At 43.4% G+C, this 19,601-nt stretch overlaps 1 protein-coding gene across 1 annotated transcript in view; it reads right to left on the bottom strand.

Moving 5' to 3' along the window:
• Positions 1-19,601, bottom strand: part of ITPR3 (inositol 1,4,5-trisphosphate receptor type 3) — an 895,552-nt gene that overhangs the window by 365,678 nt on the left and 510,273 nt on the right. The window contains 5 exon segments of the mRNA XM_085647149.1: positions 357-503; positions 590-709; positions 9,349-9,521; positions 10,300-10,461; positions 11,825-11,966. Coding sequence (XP_085503275.1) covers positions 357-503; positions 590-709; positions 9,349-9,521; positions 10,300-10,461; positions 11,825-11,966 — 744 coding nt within the window.

Raw genomic sequence — 19,601 nt, 5'->3', positions numbered from 1 at the left:
TTTGGTTTTTGGCCCGGTGCTCGGCGGCCATCTAGGGAAACCTACCAAACCCATGCATTTCTGAAAACTAGACACCCGGCGGCTTCCAGGGAGGTATGGCTTGCGTGGATCCCCCAACGTTTCCTTACCCAGAATCCCCTGCAAACCTCAATTTTTGCTGAAAAAATCACTTTTTTCACACATTTTGGGGTGGGAAAGTAGTGGCATCACCGGGCTCACACAAATTTACCACCACCCAGCGTTCCCCCAGGTCTCCCGGTAAAAATGGTGCCTCACTTGTGTGGGAGGCCCAAGTACCCGCGGCAGGCAAGGGCCCAAAACGTACATTTGGGATAGGCAATGTTGATGTCGCTTACCGGTAGTATGTCAGGATGTTCTCATTGGGGGTGTTTCCCGCCCTGGCTTCTTGGGACAGTTGGTGGATGCTTTTTTCATGCGTGTCATTGTTCTTGTCACTCCAGGTCAGCCAGACCTCATCCTCACAGTCCTCAATGCTCCTCCTTCTCTTAAAGCTTCCCTGGGTTGGCAGGTAGACCAGAGCAACCAAAGGGCTTCTCACCAGAAAATATGAGAGCCTTATTGTACTCACTCTGTCTTGATCATGATGTCATTGTTCTTGGGCTCTAGCACACACTTACAGATGAGCTCTTGAGTTACAGGAATGGCAATGTTGTTGGACACGCTCAGGTCAGAAAGGTAATCCAAGAACCTGTGAAAAGTAGCACATGGCAGGTGACGCCCAACAAATCGCACAATTAATCTCTTTGAATCTTTGTCCAAGCACAAGAAGCATATTTGCCCATGAAAACCCCATGAAGGGTGTCTGTGTTGATTTTGGCCACAAACTCATAAAAAACTGCACTGGGCAGGGTTGTGTTTACCACACAAGTTTCCCTAAGCACATCCAAAAACCTTTTCAAATGACTCTCTCCCAGCTAAAGATTGTGCAGAAGGAACTTTCCAGGCCCATACAAAGGAACAGCTATTAGCAGCATCTTCTGTAGTAAATGCCAATAAAATTCCTCTGCGCAGGTGTGAGCTGCCTGATGGAATCTCCTGCTTGTTAATTAATTTTAAACTACATGGAGTCACTTGGAAAGTGGCAGCTGCTGACAATTTGCCAATCCACGATTCAGGAAAGGCCTTTTCAAGACAAATTACAAAACAATATATTTCCCTTTTCAAGTTCACTAGGTACATTTGCCCACGGACGCTCCAGCTGCATTACACCAAACTATTAAATGGAGAGGCCATGGCCTTTTCCTGGTTATTGTGGAATTTAAACCCAAGATGTGCTTCCCTGGCAAGTATCAGTGATGGTTGGAGAGTGATCGCATGTTATTTCGTCCCCACAATACAGACTATAACCATTTAATAATGCCAAAAGCAGACAGACATTATATATAACACTGTGAGACTGAACTGTCACAATGCAAAAGCATGCACATCTTAAATCCAAAGAAAGCAGCGGGATGACAACAGCAATAAATATCTTTTGATATACTTTCAATCTCTTGTGTCTAGTGTTAGTTTGGTAAGGAGGTGCCAATCTTTTCTTTGTGTGCAGAGCTGAAACGCTCAAGTCCACTGTGTGTGTCTTTGCTCTGTGAAAATGAGATATGCAGATGGACCTATCTCTGTTATGTAACAATGAGTTGCTCAAGTTAGGTGTGTCTCTGCTGTACATGAATGATAGGAATGAAGTGTTCAAGTTCCATTATTTTGCTTATTCTGTAACAATGAGATGCTGAGGTTATGTGATGACAATCATCAAATTATGGAATTCCTCCAACTATCGCCGTCTAGCTCTAAACTCCTTCCTTTTGACTGGATCACTAAGCTACAGGCCCAAAACGTCTTCCACAAGATTGAGAACTCAGCCAAATCCATGGTCACCACACTGGATAGCAACAGTGTAATTCATATCAAACAAATCACAAAACATGCTAGATATCTCCTGAAGCTCTTCAATAACAGCACGCTATTCATCCCCAAACATTACTTTAATGTGGGTGTGCAGGCGATATCTTGGATAGAATATGGGAACTCTCTACTAACTGGCTACCGAGGTCATGGCTTAACCGTCTCAAACCAAACTTTCACTCTGCAGATATGCTGATTTCTCATTCACAGCTGGTAAGGTTGGAGTAGTAAGAGCGTTGCTGGGGATTCACGATCAGTGTTCTGCTCTGTGCGATGGAAGAAGGATGCTGTTGTCAAGACTTGGGGACTCCAGAGCCCAGAAACCATTTCACCAGCTAAGCCCAGGTGAACGACTCGCTTCTAACCTGGATGTTACTAAAAGCGTTCAGTTCTTTCCATGGTGCAGAACGTGCCCCGGTACATACCCAGGGGTAGACTGGGCCAAGAGCAGGCTAGTCTGTGCCCCAATGAGACCCAACCAGGCCACTGCTCTTTCTTCTGCTTCAGGCATCTGGGGTGATTGGTAAGTGGGAGTTAGCTCCAGCACAGGTTTCCTCCAGCTCTTTCCAGAATAAAGCTCAGGAAGGTGGCTATGGTTCAGATCACTATTTTCTCTTTCCTCTCTTCAGCCAAGGGAGCCCTTAACGAACTGATCACCAATGTTGAAGAAGAGCTGGATTCGTACACAAGGTTGGCCACAGTAGCACTGTCAGATAGCTTATCCCCTGCCCTGGCTAAGACTAGTATTACATCTTCGGATCATTTACAGGGGACAGACTATCTAGAGATATTAGTTCTGTGACCGTGTAAGGGGATGTGCATCAGCCCAGCTCAGACTTTACTACTATTCTGGATGAGGTGAACCTGAAGTCTCAACTTCCAGCAAGAAAGAAGGGAAAAAAAAGATGAGCAGGGCCCGAAGCGCAAAGAACTGAAGGGGGACTGAGTCTTGGCCCTGGGCGCTCAATGGGGCGGTAAGGTAAGCCTTAGTCCTAGTTCTATAGGAGAGTATTCCTTGGACTCTGCGTTGCAACTTTCTTTTTTTTTAAATTGAAGCTATACTTCAAGATTCCCTCAGGCCTTGCCTTAAAAGACTCAAGGTAATTGAAAACACTTCATCTGACCTGTTTGATTACATCAAGTTTGTCACTGCTAAGCCGGGTGGCAAGTTGGTGGTAAGCTCTGTAGAAGAGCCGGGTCATGGAGGGAGAGGGGGGTCTAGTACCCAAGCGTGTGGATGGTCATTGTTCTCCTATTGTCCCACAATATATAAGGGGCATAGTGAATAATTGGGTGTGGGAGAATACAACCCAAAAGTGCCCTACAATCCCTTTTAATATTTTGTCCCATTCGACCCAGCTTCAAATGGTTCTTTGACGGTTCAGAATGCTTCTACATCCCAGAGAAGGCCCGATTCTAACCTCTTTAGTAACAGAGGAAGACCTGGTGCATTTCAGGGTTGTACAGGAGGTTTGCATTTTGTTGTAGATACATGTGTTAATTTACCCCATGAGGCAAAGCCTAATGTTGTTATTCTAGGCAACGTATCCCATTATAAGCTGCTTTGAATGAGTCTTTTGAACAGCTTTATAACAAAGTGAGTCATTGGTTAGGGAGGCATGTGGTTGATGGACCACGAATCTCCCAATGCATTAACATGGTCAGAAGGGTTAGTTGGATTGGGAGGGACAAGAACTTTTTTGATGGGGACTGTGTCATAATTAATTTCAATTTGACTGGGGTGGCAGGTCACTTGTTGACTGTGACATCTTCTTTTAAACTGGGTACTGTCTCCTCTATAATGGGGCTCCCACTAGTTTTTTTTTATAAACCACCAATACCACTCTTTGATACTGAGGGACACACTACAACTTTGGAGAAGCAGGCAAAGGAAGCCCCTGGTAATTTTGCAGTAAGCTTTTTTAATAGGGTTGAGCCTCTGAACTCATAAGCGAGCTGCGACTGACTCGACTTGGATTATGGATGTGAGGTGTTAGCTCCGTAACTGGAAATGAAGTTTCTCGTCCTGTCTTGAGGACAGTGCCAGGCCTCAAAGTCATTAGTTGGAATGTGGCAGGGATGTCTAGCAAAGTCAACGATGAGATTTCCTTTTCAAGCTATTTAACTGAGGGCCTTATTACGAGTTTGGCGGTCCCACAGCAAACGGTGCAATGCACTGTCTGCTGTGGGACTGTCAAACCTGTAGTTAGACTGCCTGACAGATCAGGAATTGTCTCCTGGTCTGGCGGGTGGTTCAGTGGCGGTCTGAGAGCAGCGGTCTGTCAGGCTCATTAAATAACCTAACAGGCAGACTGCTATTCTCAGAAGGTTACCTGAACCTTCCTGCACGGTGTGGCATACATGTCACACCATGCAGGAACTGGGGGTGCAACTCTAAAGGAGGGCAGTACATGTGCCCCCCTGCATGTGCCCCCAGGCACAGTGGCACAAGGGGGCCCTGTATGCCCCCCTTTGTTGCCTCACCACCACCCTTTTCATGGCGGTGCGTTTGCCATGTAAAGGGTGGCGGTGAGGTAACTCAAAATATGCTCGGCGGGGAAGCTCTGGCACTGCCAGCATATTTTGCCCTTGAACCGCTGCCAGACCACCGCAGGATCCATGATTCACTTTAGTAGCAGTGGCGATCCGACCGCCACACTTATAATACTGCGCCCGGCCCCGCAGTGTGGTGATGGTCAGACCACCACCACAGGACTGCCGTAGTCTCAATAAGGCCCCTAGTCTGCCTGCAAGAAACATGGGGCACTTCATGTAGCTTTTTTGGAAGGCTATAAGGATTCATCCTTGTGATTGCTACTAGCTCTGGTCACACTAAAAATGGTTTTATGATATTAACTTTCTTATTGTTGAAATGTAAATATGATGCACTAGCAACTGGTTCCCCTAACCTCGAAGCCATTAGGATCACTCACCCTAAAACAGTTAATGTTTTACTGAAGTTCTACAATGATAATCCATCCTCAAGCAGTGTGGTTCACCTACATTCTTTAAAATCTTACCTTGATAAGACAGTAGGCAGTACTTCTTCACCACCTGGTGTTCTAATGCTAGGAGATTTTAATATCCATTTATGTGGCAACACAAAATGGTGTCTTAGGCTTCCTTCTTTAGGTGGGACAAATTCTGGATTGTACTTGGGACGTACTATGCCAGGGGATTTTTTAAATAATCTTTTTTTGTAAATGTAGTCCTGTTTATTCCTTTGACAAATGTGTTTCTCGTAATCCTTCTTGTCCTATTCCTTTTACTTTTACAGGTATGGGGCGCTTTTCGACTATTTACTTTGTTCTTGTTTCAGCCCCATTTTTGACCTTTTGGAGAATGTTTATATTCCTATCAGTAGTTTTAGTGATCACAATCCTAAATGCTCCTCTGTAAGACTGAACAGGACCCATATGCTTAAGATGACAGATGTGTATAAAAAAGCCTGGTACTGAAAGACCAAGAGCAAAAATTGAGGTGATAACTTGAAAATAGAGCCTGATAACTTGAACAATCAACTATTTTCTGATTGTGCTGAGGATTTTGCTATTTGCTTAAACAAATACTCATCCTCTGTTAAGATAGTAAATGCTTTGTGGAATATTGCTAGCAAAGTCAGGTCTCTTTTACCTATATCCCCAAGCAGAGGTCTATTCAACTGCATAGGTGGTTCGATAGAGATTGATCCGATGCACACCTAGAATTTGATGCTGGCCCTGAAAACCAAACCTAGGCACACAAATATGGTAGCATCAGGTCAGATTTGATATAGGGCAGTGGTTAAAAAAAGTAAAAATATTTTAAAAGATGAGGCCGGGGAGTGTCTCCTTCATGCTCACTGTCTGAAGAACAGCGCGGTCAATTGGGAGATTGTCAATCACTCTCTCTTTGTGCCACAAGATAATGGCTTCCTCTGCCATCATTACACTCCAGAAAAATAGGTGTCACATTTTTCTGAGATTTATAGTAATCAGCCATCTGACATCTCCCCTATTGAAGGATTGTTTGAAAATGTGGCTTAGAACCTTGTTTTTAACCTTGATGAAGTTGAGCGGGGGATCTTGTGACTTGCCAGGGGTAAGGCACCGGGCCTGGATGGGATCTAGTCAGAGTTATACATTGAAGAACCTGTGCTTTGGGCTCCTTTGCTTACTCAGCTTCTGAATGCAGCTATTAAGTCAGGACCTTTGTGGTCATGGTCCTCCTCTATCACGAAGGGAGACAAGTACAAACCACAATGTTACACACCCATTTCTCCTCCTAAACTGTTTATTAACTTGGGCGGATAGGATAACAATCCTATCTTATCTGACCTGCAATATGGTTTTAGGGTGGAGAAGACTACTAATGATCAATGCCTGAATTTATATTTAATCATAAATAAATACACAGTGGCAAGATCAGGGGCGATGCATATGGTGTTTATGGATCCTACCTCAGCTTTGGACCGAGTTAATTGTTCGAAGCTGTGGAACATCCTCCTCTTGTTAGGGTTCGACTGGGGTCTCGTGCTTTTTTTAAATTTTTGAAGAATCTCCATATGGATGCTACTGCCTTAGTATGCCAGAGATTGTCCTTTTTCCAGAACTTTTTGTACTAATAAAGGGGTCCGTCAAGGATGTATTATTACATTATTCCTATTTACTTTAAATATTAACAGTTTAGAGAGCACTTTATTAGTGACAAGAGAAGACTGCCCCTTAGGGAAAAACCTATTCCAGCTTTGCTTTACGCGGATGACATTGTTCTTTTAGTAAGGACTGCCAAGGGATTGCAAACTCTTCTTGACTAATTTGTATCCTTTATGGAAAGCCTGGACTGTTCAACTTATTTTAATAAATCTTTTATTATGACTGCCGTTCCTAGCTCCACTGAAACCAGGACTTTTCAAGCCCAAGATCATATCTTACGGAAGGTCCCTTCTTTTTCTTATCTAGGTATTTTGTTTGATTTGAAATTTAGTTGGAAACCCCTTATTGAAACTAAAGGCATGGAATTTAAGTGGGTGAACTCCTTAGTCACTGGTTTTGCATTACTGAAGGTGTACCAAACAAAATGTATTTCAAAGGAGGCTTATGGTAGTGACCTTTGGGGATACGCTAATTGTTTCAAACTTCAGATTTGCAGACACATATTATTTAGGCAGCTATCGAGCATACCGCCAGGGGTGCCTACTTTTGTAGCGCATGAAGGATTAGTTGTAACTTATCTTTATGATACCTTGACACTCTGCCCCCGTCTTCACTGGGTTTCTGTTTGGTCCAGGGGGAACGCTCAATTAAACAAAGACATCTTGCTTCGTGTCTCTTTATGGACAAGGTTGTGAGGATCACTTGACTTAGTGAAATTAAGAAGTGTTTCTCAGCAATGGGGGGCAGGAAATGTTTGATAATTTGAGGTCTTTGGTTAAGAGTGATATGATGTGGGTTATAAGGAAATTTTTTATGAGGCAGCAAGCTGAAAGGGAAAGCCTAGAAACTGTTGCTTTTATGGAGCCGTAACTCCTTGCGGTAACCAATAATCATCACCGCTTTCTGCTTAAAAGGTTCAGAATGAAATTAGTATATCTGTTATTAGCAGTTCCAGAACCTTGTGGTGAAACGCAAAATCTAGGTAATTGGGTGAGTGACTTTACGTCTCCTCAAGAACCTTACATTGTGTGATGTTTTGCAATTATTATGAGAAACTAAGGAGAGATTTTATTATCACCATTTTAAAAGGTTTACATTTTTATCAAATTCGTTCAACATTGCTATTTTTGCAGTCACTTAGTGACTGTATTATTTGTTTTTTGGTCGCAAGTTTTTTAAGTTATCAATTATTATAAGGTATGCCATGCCATGGAGGGCTGATTTTAGACACTGTTTATTGTAGAAGTTAATTGCCTGTTATTTTTTACTTTATTTTGAATTGTCTATTGAGTATTGTGAGCATTGTTTTACGGATTTTACTTCTACAGGGCAGGTCATCATATGTATTGGCTTGATTGGTTGATATTTTATTATGTGCGTCCCTATTTTAAGATGACTTGCGTTTGTATTATAATGCATCTTTAATGGTTAACTTGAGTTTAGCCGAATAAAGATTATGATGAGGAAGCTGGTTGATGATAGCTGACACGAGAAACTTCAACAGAATGTCTTCTGTTCTAAACTCCCTGAATAGGTTAACATGGAAGTGTTGGCTCCTTTTAAAAAACCCTGTTTTCCATGCAAAGCAGTCCAGCTTACTCCCTGCGACCTCCAACCTCACATACGAACTGAAATCGTCTGTTAATAACCACAAGAATACAATTAAAAATACTTCTCAAAACACCTTCTTTCAAAACATGTCCACCATCAAGCACACTGCCGCAGGGAATGCCCCTAGAGTCTGGAATGCCCTTCAATCCATATGAGACCTGCTGCCTCATTCAAATATCCAAAGCCAAACTAAAGCACTGCCTAAAACTGCCTACCTCACGTTTGCATCGCTCACATTGTTCATGCTGCTGATATAGAGGTGTGATTATTGTCCGATTATTACTGACTTCTAATGTATAAATGCTGTCAATTGCACCCCTAATATATACACTGTGTCACGTTCTTATTACACAAACCCTCACCCCGTCCTCTTTCTGACAACTGCTGCTCATTACAAATATATACTCTTATGTATGCTGTTCTCTATATATACTTTAGCGACTGCTGACTACAAATGTATATATCTTGTAAGTGATATCATCCATAAATGAATATTGCTCTCACTTGCTTCGCATATCTGTTAAGTTATTTCTCTTCCACCTGGAGATGCTGTGCAAGTGAGTATGCTAGTACCCTTTGTTATAAGAGGTCTAAAAGCACCATATAAGAACTCTAAAATCAATTTTAAAAGTATGTGAACGTGTCTGCTGTATATAGAATGAGATGTTCGGGTACCATTTGTATTTCTGCTCTGTAACAATAGGTAATCAGGTCACTCGTGTATTACTGCTCTACACTAATGAGGTGTTTGGGTTCCAGTCATGTCTCTGCTCTGTGACAAGGAAATTATGGGGGGGAGGGGGGGGGGGGGGTGCGTGTGTGTGTGTGTGTGTGTGTGTGTGCGCACGCGCCTCTGCTCTTTAAGTATGAGATTTATGTTCAAGTTTTGCTCCTGTATCTTCTGTGGTAGAATAGAAACCTGAGTTCCCTAGACGTACTCCATAGAGTGATGCACTAAGACCTTGGTAATAAAAAATATTTGCCAAGCTTCTTCAATATACTTAAACCTAAAGAAAAGGGAAGCACCCATACTTGTCACGAAAGGGTTGATTGTTTTATGGTTACCTTTATTTCTATCATTTACATATTTTTCTTAGCATATGAAGCCAGAACCACTAAGTGTCATTGGCAAAGGCCTACTTTAGGGAAGTAAGAGATGCTCTCAGCTCTGAAGACTTACCGGGGTTCTTGGTTCTTGCGCACTAGGTTGACAAATGTCTCAACCTCTGTCTTTGTGATGTGTTTCTCAAGGAGTTTGCGGTTGTTGTGCAGGAGAGCGGTGATGGTGTCCTCAGCAAGAATGTCCTAGCCAATCTGGGACTGCATGACACCGAACTGCTTGGCAATGTGTTCCTGAAGGTGGGAAACAAAGGAGAGAGTGTCAGGTCTGTTGATTGAGAGTATTTTGACAAAGTTTGCCTAACAGAGGATGCTGCTAGGGAAACTGGGTCTGTGTGCTACCTTGCTAAGAGGAGAGACAAAGGATTGCAAGATGTGTGAGTGGTAGATAGTAATGGTGGTGAATGAAGTAGTCCTGGCTCTTACTAGACTGGGATATACTGAGCAATCGTCTGTGTTGAGAGAATGTGGGAATAGGAAAAGGGCATTGGGTTAGGATACTGTGAAAAAATGCACAAAAAAACAAGTTGTTAAGCAAGGAGCCAGTGCTTGTTAGACTAGCAGAGACTCAGGCGTGTCAGAATGTGTGGAGGACTCGTGTCACAAACACCACGTGGGGCCTCTCTCTGGTTTGATGGTAGCAGAAGCACCTTAGACAAAATACAAACAATGTACTAGGACACATTTAGAGACAGCTTCTGCATATGGCCCCACCTAGTGACATCTGATGTTACGTGTCTCTTCTTGAATATATCACAAAACCCTGGTTTTGCTAAATAAATACATTTAGCGGGCACTGAGTAAGAGTGGCCCTGTAGCAAATGGCCCTGGTTGCTCCCCCTTATGACAGCTTTGCACTGTTTGGTAGAAGTTGAGAGAATTTGTATGTGTTTATGAGATGAGAAAGGCATTCCGTTGTTCAAAGCAGTTATATGAGAGACTATATACAACACTATACTACGATGCTGCTTGATCTCAGGCCATGTTAAGTGCATTGACTTGCGGTGCCTACTTGGTTTTTGCGGTAATCTTCTTGAGAGTGGCGCAGCACACGGTAGCAGAGGCGGAACATATACCGGTAGGGGGCATTCTTTTGATCTGAGAGTTCTTCCAGCCTCACAAGGGGTCCCTCGGTTCCCTTATCCTTGAATGGCGCCTTCAGAATACCAAAGATCTGTAATGCACAAATGAAGATTGCTGTGGTTAAGAATTTTGCATTGTAACATCAATGTTAAAAATACAATATTTGACCAAGCATTGGCTTCAGATGAATCATGCTCATTGCAATCACTATTACTTGGTTTGCACTAATAAAACATGACATGGATAATTGAAAATCAATGCCTACAATAAGTACACATCAAAATACTACATTGAATGTTACTGCACACAGTCAATATTCTATTTCTAACTAGATAGAAAAACACCTAAAAATGTTTTTCTAAGAGATGGTAATTTACATTTCCTGACTCCAGTTTCAAAATTTGTAAAGGGACAGTACTTCACAGTGTGCTGTTGCTCAATGGTCTCTGATCTCTTTTAGACATTTCAGCTCCTCCCTTTTATTTGATCTGCATCCGCACCCAGGTACATTTCTCAACATCTCTCAGTCCCATAACATGACCTCTCCCACCCCTTTCTCAAAATCTCACCTAGCATCTCCCTAGTGACTAAAAGCTTGATTTATTTATTCTTTTATGGACATAGTAATGTCCATTGGGATGGCAAAGGACACAACCTCCACAACTTCAAGGAAATTCCATCTGTCAAATTTAGAAATGACCACTGGCCCAGTAGTAATCTCTGTACCTAGACAGGAACCACTGACATAGCAGTTCTGTTCAGGTTGTAAAACATTTGGGGACAGCTGCCATAGCTTTTGATGCCCGTTCACTAAATAGTTAAACTTTTTGGTTTTACACAAAGGGGGAGATTATTTCTGAAAAAAAAAATATCAAGCCCCCCACTCTCCGGAAGATTTTCTCCCCGGGTGTGGTGGGTCATTATTTGCTTTTTTGTGTCCATCACCAAAAGGTTTTACCTGGTGTTGAGGAACAGAAAAAAGCACATTACACCATCCACCCTAAATAGAGCAGGTGATGTAATGCCCTTTAACCGACGGCCAATACTCCATCGTGCTGTTGTTGAAAGCTTTCAATTAACACTGGCAACCGGGACAGAAAGCTTACCATCTGCCAGTCTTTCAAGAAGGGGGTGGACTGAGAGTTTACTGAGGGTACTGTGCTGTGTTTTCAAAGGAGTAACATGTGCACCAATTTGCTAATCAGACCCTAAGTTACAATCCTCCAGTTGATATCCAATGTACACTCCTGGCAGTTATCTGGCATGCCACTGGACGATGGCTCATGCACCACCCACCCCACGACAGCAGCTTGCTTTCCTCTTAAAGCTTCTCTTCTGACTTCTTACTGCTCCTCATCAGCATCTTCATAATCCCCTCCCTCCATCCTTCGCCTATGTTCAACTCACTCCTCATATTATTGCCCCACCTCCTTTTTGCCCTCAGTGTTTCCAACCTGTTTCAGGATGTTTTGCTCCCACATCATTTTCTGCCGCTCTCGGTTAGCTTTCGTCATCATGACATCCAAAACGCTCTGCCCATTGTTGGGAATGTCCACCACGAAGAACACCAGATCCTCTAGAAGCTTTATCGCAAATCTACAATAAAAGAAAATAACACATTTTATTCTCCAACGGGACAAAACTAGACCAATCTGCTTGCTGTGTCTGGGTGGACTTCTCCAAACAGGTCAAGATAGCTCTAGACAAGAAGCCTTGTTGAACGTGAAAAACTGAACTACAGGGAGAGTTTAGAAAAGTCTAGGTTCCTACAAGTGCTTCACCTAATGTACTCCTGGATTTGCATTGTGTTAAAATTCCTTTCTATTTGATTTTGATTAGCAAATAAGACATAAGGAAAGCTGCAAGGTACAGGGTTTCCACCTGGGCTGTCACTTTTCCTAGTGTTTTCAACATTACTATCATAATGGAGAATATGCATATGGAAAAGTCTTCCACCCTGTTCCTTTCTGGCCTTACTTTGATGTAAGTGGTAAATGAGCTTGAAGCTGTAATTACACTTTTGCATTTCAGGAAGCCACAATTTACCATGATTTAAGCTTGATCAAAAATGAAGAAATACAATTCTTTAATCATGTATATCTCAAGGTTTGCCTAATTATTCACAGAGAATTTAACAAAAGCCATTTGCAGCTGGTTAAGGTCACGTTTTCCCTGTTTCATTAATAGCAAATTACTTTACGTTGCAAGCGTGAAGAAATGCAGTTACCACACATTTACGTGTTTCCACTGGACTCTACATAAGGCTGTTTGTGTCCCTTCTTTAACCAAGTTCTATGTGTTGGATTTTGCAAAGTAAATCCAGTGGTTTCCCTACTTCATATAGGTTAAGAGAGCCATATGTTTGGTGGGACAGGAGCACCGCCATTTTACGGGACTGCTCCCGCTCCGCCAAACTCTAAAGGGTCTATTCACAAAGTCAGAGAATTATGGGCAGAGATCTCTGTCTTTGCCTGAACACAAGTTTGCGACTTTTTGAATTCATCAACATTTCCAGAATACACTTGTAAATCTTAACAGGCTTCCTGGCGAACTCCAGGGAAGGTCAAATGACTTTTACGGCAGGATCCTATTCTCAGAGTGTGGAGTACTCCAAATTGGAGATGTGCACACAGGTGGAATAGGACTTCTGTCGGAACACACTTTTTTCTTGTTTTTGCACAAGGGGAAAAAATGGTGGAAACCTTTCCCCTACACCTCTTACAAACTGGGGGTGATGCTGACCCCTTCTCACCCTGGAAGGGGAGTTATGCAGGCCCTTTGATGCAGTAAATGTGCAACCCTTCCAGGGAATAAAGGAGATGTGTGGAAGCTTGAAAATGCGCAAATATTCATTTGAAAGCATTCTTAAACGACAAAGGAAAACACACCTTGTAAAACCCAACTCCCACTCCTAGAAAGAGATAAACAGCTGCAGACATCTCCTCGTTTGTAATGAAGATCTGTGCATCCATAAAAGGATTTCCACCTGCATGGAATCTCTTTGTGAACTTCTGGCAGGATTAGAAAAGGTAAATTCGGTCATAAACATATGCTTATGATCCAATTTACTTTTATGATTAGATCCCTACTGCCCCCCTCAGTCACTTTGAGCTGAAACATGATATTGAGTCAGGATAAGAAGGATAGAGAATCAGTGTCTGTTCTATATTGCTAAAGAGGTATCGAAATAAATCGCTGTTGTGTGGACTGTGGTATAGTCAGTGGATTCAAGGACAGGATAATGGAGTGATGGATCTATGATTGAATGTGAGAAATGTGAATGTCTGAATTTTCGAAAGGCTAACCAGCTGTTCCACTTTGTTAAGATTGACCTAATGAGATTCTAACTTCCAGACGTCATTCGTTCGCCTTCCTCATGTCAATGTCTTCTGTTTTTCCCGAGTGGTCTTGGGTTTTAAGTCAGTATCTGAACCAAGACTACAGTTCAAGGGGACAATAACGACCTAGCAGTGGTAGACTCACTTGAAAATCAGCCTGAAAAATAATTGGCAATCTGTCTCTCAATAACTTTTAATGCCATCAGTCGGCGGAAGCCAGACAGCAGCTAGTACTAGGAGTAATAAACACAAATATAAATTGCAAGTTTCAACTTTCAATATCAACTCATTTTATACTTTAAACTGTCTCCCGATTGTGTATATGGCATGTGAAAAAATGTGCCAGAGGCCCCTTCTAATGTATTTGGGGTAGGGGCGGAATTAATCCTCTCTCATCCACTAAAGGGGAGGCTTTAGAAAAAGCTGCATTTTACAACTTTCTTCCAGCAAGCAAAAATGAATTTTATTTTAAATTACGCTCCTGACCATATTAAACTTAACAACAAAGAAACAACCGTCATCCACTTTATCGCAGTTCCTCTGAAAGGTTTTGAGAGCCTTTCCCAAGAGTATCAAAGTTGGGCAAGTACCATGTGAGGGAAGCTTATTTCAAAAGGTTGGAGACAAAAAGTCATACTCATTTACACTGATCATTCAGACACCTTCTCAGGTTAAAAATCAAAGGTCAATTAACAGTAATACTGCTTCTTTAAATTGTAGAGCACAGTAAATTTTAATTTAATCAGTCAAAGAACACTAAATCAAGAAATCATACAGATCCAAGGAAGCAAATAACTAGACACAGCTCCTGGCATACATATAAAGATGAAAGGTGTTTTTTTACTGACGGTTGTCAGCACCAGTAAGCTTGAGATCGAAACATGTTCGCTGAAAATAGATGGATGTACCAATAGAAATCAGAATACAGATAAAGAAAAAAATCAATTTGGTACATCTATGTATAAGGGAACCTATTTACAAATTTAAATATGCCAGCATCTTTAAAATTACAACTTAACCTATATGGCTAACATTGAGTTATGCAGATGTCTATATATGTGTAACTTTATTTTTTCCATTTACAAAACATAATTATAGATTTTTTCAGAGGAAGGCATTGTGGTATGTGTATATTTTAATTATTTTTAAAAAAATTGGAATGGGACATTGTACCATTTATAGGGTAATTTGATGTTCCCTATGACTAAGTAAGTTGATAGATATTTGTTCCTCCATACCAACTTTTTGCACAATGTGTAGTTTCTTAGCCCAGGTACAAGATGGTGATATGGGCAAACCCTGTTGATTTCGTATCATAAAATTGAGTACCAAACAAAAAACATTAGACCTATCTATCCTAACTAGTATTCCAAATATAAATATAGCATTGTGGAAAATAATCTTTACAGTTCAGTTGCGAGCACATTGGTAATGGTTTAGGATAATAATGTTTTCAGAACAAATATTTTTAACTTCTGTTTGAAATGTGTAAATGAAAAATAATCATGCAATGGATAATGGTGATGAGTCATTCACAAATGCATATCTTGGAAGTCAGGAAGTCAGGCACCTTCAGATAAGGTAAGATAGTAGAGGAAGCATGAAATAGGAGCTTTTATTTGTCATGCTAAAAAAAAAGAATTTATACCGTTGCGGAAATGTATACATATGCTTTGATTTCTCCTGTTGCTGTCGGGTCAAAGGGGTCCATCTAGCTATACATTATAATAACCGTTGATGGCAGAGATTCCTAAGATGTTCCACGACCCAAAGGTGCTAAGAAGGTATAGTGGAACCACACACAGGGAGGGGAAATAGAACAGGAGAAGGATCTCAAAGAGCTGCTTTCAGTTAACAAGCATTTGCAATGCAATAGGTCTCGCATTTGCGAGAGTTTTAGCTATTGGCATTGTAAATGACAATGCCTTTCATTTACGTAACCACGTCAGCACTGTAATTAAAATATTGGTTACACATCTTGTATCTTGCATTTACTAATGTTTAGAGCACGCGCTTGTGTGACACAATGTGGTGCAAATGGCAGCCTGGCTTAAATTATACACAAAAATAGATTTTTGCACCCAAAGCCGAATCAAGCGCAGCTTGCGTGGCTTTGTGTCACATAGCACCAACGCCCTAATATTTCATGCAAAGTGGATGTAAGAGGGGCAGAACAGTGAAAAACACCATGGAATTACACGTAGAGCCGGATCAATTAAAGTCACTTAACGTATTCTATGAAATCCTAGCCCTAAATTAAAACAGGTTGACACAATATGCTGAAGAAAAATAGAGTGATTTTCTCACAATACATGTAATTTCTGAAAAAGTAACAATACTGTGCGATTCAGATTTGGCTTTGGTAAAAATAGCGGCCTTTTAAATTATGTCAAAACAACAGTTGATGGACAGAATGCAGATCAATGTCATACATTCACCCAGTACAGAGATCTGGGCCTAAATCCATAGTTTTCTTGCTCACCATGCCGTTCCAGTTTGAACCCAGCCAGGATGCTTTTATCCAGTCCAGAGAGGACCTGGCTTGGCAGTTCGGGCTGGACTGTGCCCATGAGGCACAGGGTCAAGACTGATATGCATATGGCTGGGTTCAAACTGGCACGGCATGGTAAGCAAAAAAACGATGCATTTAGGTCCAGATCTCTGTACTGGGGTGAATGTATGACATTGATCTGCATTCTGTCCATCAACTGTTGTTTTTGCATTTGTCACCTCGAGTGGGAAGGGTATGCCCAGACGTGGGTCCCGTGCTCTCCATGCCACTGGAATCAAGCTATCCTGGCTGAAGAGGGGTGAAACCCCGAAACCGGTCCTGGGATGCTTGTTCCCGCTCCAGGGAGGACCTGGCTTGGCAGTTCGGGCTGGACTGTTCCCATGAGGCACAGGGTCAAGACTGATTTGCTGATGGTCAGGTCTAAACTGGGGTGGCATGGTGAGCAAAAGAATGATGGATTTAACCCAGATCTCTTGACTAGGGGTGAATGGTTTGATTTGTTCTGCATTCCGTCCATCAATTGTGTGTCTTTTGCTTTCTTGTCCTAAGTGCGCCAAGTATGCCCAGACGTGGGTCCTGGGCTCACTGTGCCACTGGAACCACGCTATCCTGGCTGAAGAGGGGTGAAACCCCAAAACCGGCCCTAGGATGCTTGTTTCCGGTCCAGGGAGGACCTGGCTTGGCAGTTCGGGCTGGACTGTTCCCACGAGGCACAGGGTCAAGACTGATTTGCATATGGCCAGGTCTAAACTGGGATGGCATGGTGAGCAAAAGAATGATGGATTTAACCCAGATCTCTTGACTGGGGGTGAATGTTTTGATTTGTTCTGCATTCCGTCCATCAATTGTGTGTCCTTTGCTTTCTCGCCCTAAGTGCGCCAAGTATGCCCAAACGTGGGTCTTGGGCTCACTGTGCCACTGGAATCAAGCAATCCTGGCTGAAGAAGGGTGAAACCCCGAAACCGGTCCTAGGATGCTTGTTTCCGGTCCAGGGAGGACCTGGCTTGGCAGTTGCGCTTGGACTGTTCCCATGAGGCACAGGGTCAAGACTGATTTGCATATGGCCAGGTCTAAACTGGGGTTGCATGGTGAGCAAAAGAATGATGGATTTAACCCAGATCTCTTAACTGGGGGTGAACGTTTTGATTTGTTCTGCATTCCGTCCATCAATTGTGTGTCTTTTGCTTTCTCGCCCTAAGTGCGCCAGGTTATGCCCAGACGTGGGTCCTGCGCTCACTGTGCAACTGGAATCAAGCTATCCTGGCTCAAGAGGGGTGAAACCACGAAACCAGTCCTAGGATGCTTGTTTCCGGTCTAGGGAGGACCTGGCTTGGCAGTTCGGGCTGGGCTGTTCCCATGAGGCACAGGGTCAAGACTGATTTGTATATGACCAGGTCTAAACTGGGGTGGCAGGTGAGCAAAAGAATGATGGATTCAACCCAGATCTCTTGACTGGGGGTGAATGCTTTGATTTGTTCTGCATTCCGTCCATCAATTGTGTGTCATTTGCTTTCTCGCCCTAAGTGCGCCAGGTATGTCCAGTCGTGGGTCCTGGGCTCACTGTGCCACTGGAATCAAGCTATCCTGGCTGAAGAGGGGTAAAACCCCGAAACCGGTCCTAGGATGCTTGTTTCCGGTCCAGGGAGGACCTGGCTTAGCAGTTCGGGCTGGACTGTTCCCATGAGCCACAGGGTCAAGACTGATTTGCATATGGCCAGGTCTAAACTGGGGTGGCATGGTGAGCAAAAGAATGATGGATTTAACCCAGATCTCTTGACTGGGGGTGAATGTTTTGATTTGTTCTGCATTCCGTCCATCAATTGTGTGTCTTTTGCTTTCTCGCCCTAAGTGCGCCAAGTATGCCCAAACGTGGGTCTTGGGCTCACTGTGCCACTGGAATCAAGCAATCCTGGCTGAAGAAGGGTGAAACCCCGAAACCGGTCCTAGGATGCTTGTTTCCGGTCCAGGGAGGACCTGGCTTGGCAGTTGGGCCTGGACTGTTCCCATGAGGCACAGGGTCAAGACTGATTTGCATATGGGCAGGGTTAAACTGGGGTGGCATGGTGAGCAAAAGAATGATGGATTTAACCCAGATCTCTTGACTGGGGGTGAACGTTTTGATTTGTTCTGCATTCCGTCCATCAATTGTGTGTCTTTTGCTTTCTCGCCCTAAGTGCGCCAGGTTATGCCCAGACGTGGGTCCTGCGCTCACTGTGCCACTGGAATCAAGCTATCCTGGCTCAAGAGGGGTGAAACCACGAAACCAGTCCTAGGATGCTTGTTTCCGGTCCAGGGAGGACCTGGCTTGGCAGTTCGGGCTGGGCTGTTCCCATGAGGCACAGGGTCAAGACTGATTTGTATATGACCAGGTCTAAACTGGGGTGGCAGGGTGAGCAAAAGAATGATGGATTCAACCCAGATCTCTTGACTGGGGGTGAATGCTTTGATTTGTTCTGCATTCCGTCCATCAATTGTGTGTCGTTTGCTTTCTCGCCCTAAGTGCGCCAGGTATGTCCAGACGTGGGTCCTAGGCTCACTGTGCCACTGGAATCAAGCTATCCAGGCTGAAGAGGGGTAAAACCCCGAAACCGGTCCTAGGATGCTTGTTTCCGGTCCAGGGAGGACCTGGCTTGGCAGTTCGGGCTGGACTGTTCCCATGAGCCACAGGGTCAAGACTGATTTGCATATGGCCAGGTCTAAACTGGGGTGGCATGGTGAGCAAAAGAATGATGGATTTACCCAGATCTCTTGACTGGGGGTGAATGTTTTGATTTGTTCTGCATTCCGTCCATAAATTGCGTGTCTTTTGCTTTCTCGCCCTAAGTGCGCCAGGTATGCCCAGACGTGGGTCCTGGGCTCACTGTGCCACTGGAATCAAGCTATCCTGGCTGAAGAGGGGTGAAACCCCGAAACGGGTCCTAGGATGCTTGTTTCCGGTCCAGGGAGGATCTGGCTTGGCAGTTCAGGCTGGACTGCTCCCATGAGGCACAGGGTCAAGACTGATTTGCATATGGCCAGGTCTAAACTGGGGTGGCATGGTGAGCAAAAGAATGATGGATTTAACCCAGATCTCTTGACTGGGGGTGAATGTTTTGATTTGTTCTGCATTCCGTCCATCAATTGTGTGTCTTTTGCTTTCTTGCCCTAAGTGCGCCAGGTATGCCCAGACGTGGGTCCTGGGCTCACTGTGCCACTTGAATCAAGCTATCCTGGCTGAAGAGGGGTGAAACCCCGAAACCGGTCCTAGGATGCTTGTTTCCGGTCGAGGGAGGACCTGCTTGGCAGTTGGGGCTGGACTGTTCCCATGAGGCACAGGGTCAAGACTGATTTGCATATGGCCAGGTCTAAACTGGGGTGCATGGTGAGCAAAAGAATGATAGA

The sequence above is a fragment of the Triturus cristatus genome, chromosome 1_1 (genome assembly GCF_964204655.1).
Source record: "Triturus cristatus chromosome 1_1, aTriCri1.1, whole genome shotgun sequence".
NCBI classification, from domain to species: domain Eukaryota; kingdom Metazoa; phylum Chordata; class Amphibia; order Caudata; family Salamandridae; genus Triturus; species Triturus cristatus.
Note: the sequence above shows the minus strand (reverse complement) of the source record. Positions and strands in the feature narration are given on the sequence as shown.